We start from the raw sequence: 9,231 nt of genomic DNA on the forward strand, positions 1-9,231 counted from the left end.
AGGTAACCCTCCTCACGGAGGGAGTTTGGCCCGGTAACTCCATGGCTAGCAGTTATTGTGAATGAAATATTTTATGGGTGTGACGATTTTTTAGTTGAATTGGAATTAACTTAGCTCTTGTGAAATATTAGTTACAATCCATGTTTTAAGTCACGGGTAGCACGTATCATAAAGCAAATCTAACGGGTCGAGCAATTTTTCATAATGACAATCTCCCTTGCAACTTAAATTATCTTAGTTGCAACCTAACTTCTAATTCATAAATCCATGATCGCGATGCAAAACTCGACCTAGAATTAGCAAAACTAATATTTTATTGACTCAAAGCATCACAGATCAAGGCGATCTTTATCGAAGAAAAAAAAATCAAGGCGATAGAACAGGAGTTCACAACGGACATTTACATTCCAGAAGGTACTACTCGAGAGATACAGCTGCAACTGGGCAATTTGGCCATTCGGCGTGTCAACGCACATCAAAATACCAGTAGGTTTAATTTCTGTTCTACCGGAGTTTATGGGACGAAGGAGATATACATTTCGCAATGCCAGCTCGACTGATGGCCGAGCAGGATAGTATAATTTAGCATCGGGTTGATCTGTCAGAGCGACTTTAGGGCGTCTGTCTTGTCGAGCAGCCTGGAATGTCTTGGTTGGTTTTCAGAGCGCCATGGCATTGTACTGGCTGCTCATCTCATGCCGGCATCAGATTGAGTGTACGTCGCTGTAGAAAAGCTACACGCCTATCTCGCGCCTACAATGTACAGATCGACTACGGAGGCTTACGAAAAAAAGATTGATCGACCACGAGTTCACGACTGCACGGCCATCCCCTGCAGCAGCGGCCGCGAGTCGCCGCGGGAGGGGCGGCGGCCTTCGGAAGCGACGCGGCGGAGGACGTCCCGGAGGCGCTGCTCGTCGCAGGGTAGCGCGAGCGGGCCGGAGGCGCCGGACGGGAAGCCGTACTCCTCCTCGGCCTGGCGGAGCAGCTCCTGGAACGCCGGGTGGCTCAGGTGCGCCAGCGGGACCAGGAACCGGCCGCCCTCCACGCGCACCGCCACATGCCCCGCCGGCACGGCGGCGGCGGACGTATCCTTGTCAGTCCGCCCCGTGCGCGAGCGCCACCGCCGCACGGCGCGGCGCAGCCAGACGAGCGAGTGTGCCGTGCTGACGACCTTGCACATGATGCCTTACTAACCGGAGTGATGAGACGATGTGTCTGTCGTGGGGTGGGATGGAGTATTTCGAAGAGGCGGAACGGGATGGGAATATATAGGCGCCGGGGCTCCGGGGATCGGACAGTGGCGGCGGAAATTGCAGGAACGGCACAGCTCCGTGAAGAACTCCTGTGTCTATGAGTATGCCGCACACGTCATAGCCAGCGGTGCCCGAGTAGAGCAGATGAGTGGAGTTTGATCCATCGATGTCTACACCTCTCCGTTTCACGTGCTGCACAGGTTTAACTCTCATTTTGTTTTTGTTCGAACCGATTCCACATTGAATGTATACCCACGTGTCTCGAAATTTTGTGATTCGCGGTAAGAAAGAATCGAAGTTGGTGCTGCTGATCGTTTTTTGAAAGTACGCAAACGAGTATCTCTGTTTTATAGAAAGCAGAGATAATTACAAGAATGCCCTACTTTAGCACCAAAGCAGGCCTTCAGACTCCGCAAAAACTCTAGTACAGACTACTCTCTCTACTCGTTGTCAAATACCCCCGCTCCGCCTCTGGTGGAGCTAGAGCATCAGAAACCCGGATGCCGACATGGTGCCTTAACAGATAAAAATAATTTTTAGGGGTCCAATTGACATAGAATTTTCTTTTCTACCGGAATCCTGTGCAACCCTCAGACTGTGGGTAGATCCACCACTTTGTGCACTGCTCTAATCAGCCTGTACTCTTTAAGAATGCGTGTGCCCAAACCTCGAGATGTGTGCTGCTGATGCCCATTCCCAAAGCATCAAGCATTTATGTTTTTTCAAAGCACGTGATAAATTGTGCACACCAGTCCATCAAACCGCTCCTTCTTTCTGAATCTTCTTCTTTCCATCGACCACCAACTCTGAATGTCACTGTCCTGCTGATAACCCCCAAGTGCAGGAGATCACCGCAGTACAATTCGATAAGCATTTAAGTGTCGAACCCACGAGAAGCTGAATGTAACTATCTATTCTCTAAAGCCCTATAACCCACTTAGATGGCCTCCTCTGCAAAGCTAGGATCTATAGTGTGTTTGTGTATGAAGATGTTTATACTCTAAAACTATAAATGCTGAAAAATAAAGTGTAAGTTGTAAAACTAATGCAAGATAAGTAAAGTGATATCAAGTAGAGTAAGAGGAAGTAACTCAAGGAAGTAAGTGTTCTAAAAAATTGCTATTTTATTTGTGTGGTTGTCATAATTAGTGAACATTGGTATAGTCTTTTTAGAGTTTCTTCTTGAGAGGATCCATAGATAGGTGCAACCATTAATATGAGCAAATATATCCCTAATGATTGATCCCAAGGCCAGTTAAGAGCAAACAAAGAAATTATTAAGACATAAAGTCCAACCACCGCAGTAAGTTTTTGGGACATGATTTCTGTCAAACTCCTGATATCCCTCCTCCTATCATCATGCAACGGTGATGACCTCATGAATTCCCCAAAATAAGTGTGCACTCATATATCAGTACAATAGATCATCATAAAAGATAACAAATACTTATATGCAACCATCAACAAATTATCTCGCAATTGCCAAGAACAAGTCACCACTGTGCACCCCTTTGGCCATGGGTAGATCCACCACTGTGTGCACTGCTCTAATCAGCTTGTACTCTTTGAGAATGTGTGTGCCCAAACCTGGGGATGTGTGTTGCTAATGCCTATTCCCAAATCACCAAGCATTTCTGTTCTTCGAAAGCCCGTAACAAATTGTGCACACCAGTCTATCAAACCACCGCAACTCCTTCTTTCTGAACCTTCTTGTTTTCGTCGACCACTAGCTCTGAATGTCATTGTCATACCGAGGAATTTCAAAATTAAGGGTAACACTTTTGAATAAGAAAGGTTGTCGAACCCACAAGAAGCTGAAGGTATTGGTTAGTAAGTTTGACAAATAAAACAATAAAAAGGTGTAGTAGTTTTGGTGTTTTGGGTTTGTAGTTCGCAATAAAATAATACACATGCTTCTAGGGTGTGTGGTGGCACACGATGTATGGGTTTATGTGTCATGACATTGAGATAGGATGGACTGGTTGCCGATAGGGGACACATATCTGGTCACTTGGTGGAAATTAGACTCTTGTCGCTTGGAGCACATGTGAGACATGTGGACGGCCAACACCCTAGTTTTTTTGTGCATTTGGTCGCAACAAAATGATGAGGTGTTCAACTGGGTGGTGGCGTCTTAGATAAAAATCAAGGAGAAGATCAAAGAAGAGCATGGTATATGGCACTTCGCCAAGCTCTTCTGTGGTATGATATTTGGTTTCCTGGAACCGTTGTCTCTCGTGTAATAGTAGACATTGATGTATTTGAGGAGCTGCCACCTTTGGTTGCCAGCATGAACTGTCCTCTTTGACACTGCTCGTCTTTTGGCATCTCTTCTTTGTGATTGATACATCTTCTACGATATTTTTTAGCAACAGGTGGCCCTTTTCATCGTGAAGAGATAAATTAACCAATTTATGAAGAAAATTGGCTAGTTTCAGGTTGTATTCTATGATAAATAAAGAACATTACTCGTTCTGTGCGCGCGTTCTCTCAGGGAGAGATGAAGAGCGTGTTTGGTAGCCTGGGCCTAATTCGTGCACCACTAGCGCAGTGAGAAGGGAGTGATTGCGCGTTGCAAACGGGCCATGGGCCATAAAACGTGTGTCGTTTGGTTGCTCGTGTGGCCTTTTCTACACCAGAGAAGGAAGCTAGCCCCCATTGTTTGGATGCCTGCACAAACAACTTTCTACCCTGCTTGTGCAGCCTTTGGTTGCAGATATGAGCGTGTTGTGGTAACCCTTTCCCTTAGAGTGTTGAGGTTGCCCAGTACTGCTAACTGAATAACAACACATTCAGCTAGATTCGGTTCATCAAAAGTTGCTGGTAATACACAACAAGTACTTACCCTACTGGGCGATGCACCACGAGCAAAGCAACTATACTTCATGATGCATCACATGTTCATCACACGAGGGGTTAGTATATATACCACCTCGAACAAGTTCATCATTACAGATCGGAGATCAGGTTCAAGCATCCTAACTAATGGAGGGATACGAGAGCATCTTCCAAAATCAGCAGATCATGACGAAGAAAGTAGAAGCACTAAGCAGAAAACTGCTTGCGTAGCCAGGTCCTAAGCTAGCTCCTCCTCTCCGATAGCTTTAGGTTACGGTACTCGGCATACTCTTCTTCGTTGCCTACAATGTAGTCGATTGCCCTGACCAGCAAGTTAGGTTGGAATAGTTGTGCCCTGCAGAAAAAACAGGGACATGAAGATCGTCTTCATCTGAGCATAGTTCATGATCGGGGTCTGGACGTACAGACAATTCCTTGGGTAGCGCTTCAATCCACAAGGAACAACTGTTAGTGCGGATGACAATGACATACTTTCAGATCTATGAAGGAACTCAATGAGGCTTACTACCTGAATGTACTAATCCGCCGTCTCTTCATCAGCAGCAACCATCTTCGCTCTAGTTCAGAGGGTGATCGGATTTCATCTTGTGTATAACGCTCCACTTGGTCCTCCAGTTTCTAATGTGGTTATAGATCTGAAGAGTGGTCACATGTACGCCGGCGAATGCAAGAAAATTAGCAGCTACCTTCTTCAATTGCTACTCTTTGAATCACATGTTAAAACATACGCCGCTATGGAGATGAACTGAACCAACCGGTTGACCACAAAATCTGAAAGCTCACGTCTCCAAACCATGTCATGTTTGCTCAAAATTAGACAATGTTGATCATTGACAGTAGGAGCAGAAAGATCGGGGGAGCCCAATTGTATGATTGCCTACATGACAAACACTAGCACATCAATGAACTACTACTACCACATCCACATCCTTAATCACTAGCACATCATTGAACTACCACTACCACATCCACATCCATAAGCACTACCACATCAATGAATTAAGGGAAAAGAAAGAGCGGCCTTATAGTCAGAGGAGCCACACGTAACAGAGGTCGGGGAAGCAGAGGACCCTGGCGAAAATGCAGGCAGCACAACCATCCCCTTGGAAGAGTCAGATGCAATGGTGACAACTTCCCCCGTGGAAGAGTTAGATGTAACCTGGACAACCTCGATAGCCTCGACCGACGACGAAGGAGTGGCCTACAATGGATTCGTTTAGACCCCGGTGTACCCAAAAGATCTAGATCTAAGGCCAGGGTTCGCATAAGCTTACAACAACTGAAGTGATCGACGCATAGGAAGAAGATGACCATCCGCCGCCAGTAGGCGCCGCCATAGCCAACGTCGCCGCCGCCAGCCTCGCTGACCGTGAGGGTGACGAAGAGCTAACTATGTCACTAGATCGGGAAGGGTGGATGAGCTCGAGATGGGGAGAATGGGGGATTTGGATTTGACGGTGAGAGAGCCACCCCTATATACGGTGGCGAAATTTGAAGCGCGGTGACCGAATTCACCCCGCCGAGATTTTGCCGTTCCGCGCCATCTCCTGCGGTGGCTCTGCGGGAACGTTGCGTTGTCGACTTTTGCGGAGACGAGGGTAGCTCGCTAGAAATGGCCGATCCGGGGTTTCTCCAGGACCTGGTTCGAGGTGCTTTAAAAATCGTGCCATGTGACAACGTGGCTGAATCCAGACAACCAAACGAATCAAAAATCACACTTTTCATGCGAGCCAAGGAACCCAGACTACCAAAGGCGGCCGAAAAGATCGTCGACCTGTGCTGGAGTCCAACCTGCTTGCATTTGTTGGTCCCGGATCCAGGGCCAAATTAAACTAGAGAAAGGTTGTCCCTACCAGAGGACCAGGCATACCGTTCATCGATCTGTGTCGAGTCCAGTAATCCGGTACAGACCGGTGCGAACACATAAGACGTACCGGAGCAGCCCCTCCAAGAGGACCAGGCTACCACACAAGGCAACTACCTCCTCACTGCTGCGATCGAGCTGCCAACCTGCGCACCGCTAGTCATCGGCATCCGCTAGCTGTTCGTTCGTACGCCCAACTTTAAAAGCCCAGGCGCACCGTCCAGTCCCGGATCCACTGAATCGGGCAGGAACGACGAGGCGGCGCAGAGAGAGCTTCATCGACTCGCGTGCGTAGTACGACGTAGATCGATGGACCTCAAATATATGACGCATGCGTTTCGTGTGTGCCATGCCACGGATCCTGGTTTCCTTTTTCCAACGTTTTCCATCCTAGGTGGGGAAGCAGATGCCATCGAATCCATGCCGAGCACAGCTTCAGCTTGGCTCGCATTTCCCGTTTTCGAATCCTGAGTCTATCCAACTTTTCTAGTGTCTATCCAAAATTATTTCATGCAGTGAAATAGAACATCATAATTACTGCAAAGTAAAATTTTGGAGTTAAAATATAAACATACCAAACACATGACAGCTAGATTTAAAGTGGTTAAGTAAAAATGATTTTATATCTACATACCTTCATCAATGCTTTTTATTATATCTATCTGCCTTTACACTGGATTATTACAGCATTGCTTCTAACTCAAGGAGTTTTTGTATATTTATTATTTCAGTTATCCCAAAATTAATAAGCAAAAAATAGTACCACATCAAAAACTGGAGGACCACGTCAGGTAGATTAATTACTACATACACCACCTAATGAATATAGTATTTACACATTCAGTAGTCCAACTTTTCCTTTGGATTTTTCTAGTTAGATATAAGTTTGTTCATTTCTAACATTCTATATTTTTGTTGGTCGAGTTGCCATGTGAAACCACTGAAGTTTCATTCGTCATACAGGGGTTTAAATTTTGACAAAAAAATCATGAATTGGGGTCTTCCTATTTTCTTTCTACATGCATAGAATTCCAACCACACATCAGGTTATTTTAAAATCTTCAGTTATGCCAACAAAAGTTTGCCAAAAATTTGAGCACTGAGAACACTTGAACCTACAAAAGCTAATATGGTTAGACACCACACTAGGAGAATAAAAAAATATGACAAGTAATATTTATTTTATTTTTTCTAGTGGTTCAATTAAAATTTACCAAAATGCAAGAAACATTCACTGATTTGTCCGAATAATTTTACAATTTATAAAATTCCAAGAATTTCATAACTTGCATGGGTCGGTGATCTTGTTTGTTAAGAAATCAGTCTCTGGGTCAAACCACCGAAATTGTGTTTAATTTAGTTGCGGGACATTTGTTTTATGTAGTTTTTCCACGATTCTTTCCATGCAAATTAGGCACATACAATCATCCGCCTACAAGCAAGCAATATTGGTGTAGGTTCAGTGTTAGAGCATCTCTAGCAGACCCCGTATTCGTCTGAACCGAAAACGCATAGTTCGGTCTCCTGAACTGTTCAGTTTCGATGGTTTTAGTGACGGCGCAGATTAGAAACCGAACTCGCGATTGAAAACTGAAAAAATCAAACGTCGCGGAAAAATTTGCTGCGATGATCTTGGGAAATTGAACCCATTCTTGCTCCGATCGACCTACATTCGTCAATAATTTACATATAACTAGCCAAAATACGGCTCCGATCGAGCTCGATAGCTCGTTAATTTGATACCTAAACTACTAGATTAGACCCCGGATTGTCACCGGGGTAGTTCTTGGGGCGGCGGAGGGTTTGTTCCACGCCGGCGACACCTACACGACAACGAGCACGGCCACCTCGAACGCTGCCGCCTCCGCCGAGCTCCCGCGGATGAGTGGCGGCCCGCTTGCGTCGTCGTCGTTGTCGCCGTTGCCGTCGCCGAGCGTGGGAAGCGTCAGCAGAAGCGAGCTGCACGAGCCAGCGGGGGCGCCTCCTCGGCTTCTCCTTCGCGCGCCTCCTCGCGCGCTGCCCGGCGCGCAAAAGCACGCGGCCACTTCTGTGCCGCCCGCTTCCAAGCGAGGTCGGAGCACACCCGCTTCGCCCGCTCCGCCTCCAGCCGTACACCCGGCGGACGCGGAGCTGGCTTCCCGCCACCGATTCGGCCCCCTCCCTTACCTACGCGTCTTGCGCGGCCCATTGCGGACGGAGGGGTGGTGGCGGCAGCGGCGGAGTGGCGTCAGCGGCGGCAGAATTGCTCGCCGGAGAGGAGGGGGAGCGGCAGCGGCGGAAGTGGTAGCGACGGAGGGGAGTAGGGTTTAGAAACCGAACTCCCCTCCGCGGCCCCTTTTAATACGGGGCAGCCTCCGAGTTTCTCGGGGCCCCGAACTCATTTTACGGGCCAGGCCGCGAGTTCGGGCTCCGTTCTAGCCCAGTTTCGGGCTGAACCCGTATTTCCGCCAGACTTTTTCGGTTTTAGCCTTTATGGGTACTGTTAGAGATGTTCTTATATTGCTTACTACCGGCCGGGGTCTCTAACGTACCACAACTCATTCATGGACAATTTTAACATTACTCCCTCCGTCTCTGTTTACTAGTCTTCCCTGTATCATTTAAATTATATAATGTAAAAATTATATCATTATGTAATTTTTATAACATATAACTAATGCTAACTTGATCAAATTTAAGACCTAGGGGTACGCGTACGCCTAATAAACTGTGAGGGAGGGAGTACTATTTTTTCGAAAGAAACCCACCGATCTATTAATAATCATCAACAGTAGTACGAATATCCCAAAGAGTCAAGAAAATTACAAACTAGTACTTGGACCACCTAGCGACGACTATAGACACTAGCACGAGCCGAAGGCGCGCCGCTGTCCTCGCCCTTCCATCGCTGGAGTCAGGCAAAGCTTGTCGTAGTAGAGCTTGTTTTAGTAGACAAACGGGAAGTCGCCGTGCTAAGGTCACAAAAGACCAGTGCACCAGAGTAGCAACCATCGTCAATGATGACAACCTTCGATCGGAAGAGACTGACATGAAACCACGCCAACAAACACGAAAACTGACCGGATCCGAGGAGATCTGGTGGGCACACAACTCTACGCGCCCTCCGTCAGCGCTATATGCTCTACTGGAGCGAGGATAGGGCGGGGAGGACCTTATTCTGACTTCAGGATGTAGCCACCGCCTCACCACCCAAAAAAAAGAGATAAAAAACAAACTAAAGTAAGAACGAAAACTCCCCGCCGGCTAGGGACC

General features: G+C 47.0%; 1 protein-coding gene across 1 annotated transcript; it reads right to left on the reverse strand.

Annotated features, from left to right (window-relative positions):
* Positions 1-440: 440 nt before the first annotated feature.
* LOC127330766 (auxin-responsive protein SAUR21) lies at positions 441-1,350 on the reverse strand. The gene has a single exon (XM_051356866.2). It carries the CDS (start codon positions 1,181-1,183, stop codon positions 812-814), a length of 372 nt encoding a protein of 123 aa, XP_051212826.1. The 5' UTR covers positions 1,184-1,350; the 3' UTR covers positions 441-811.
* Between the last annotated feature and the right edge of the window lie 7,881 nt (positions 1,351-9,231).

Source organism: Lolium perenne, chromosome 2, assembly GCF_019359855.2.
Source record: "Lolium perenne isolate Kyuss_39 chromosome 2, Kyuss_2.0, whole genome shotgun sequence".
NCBI lineage: Eukaryota > Viridiplantae > Streptophyta > Magnoliopsida > Poales > Poaceae > Lolium > Lolium perenne.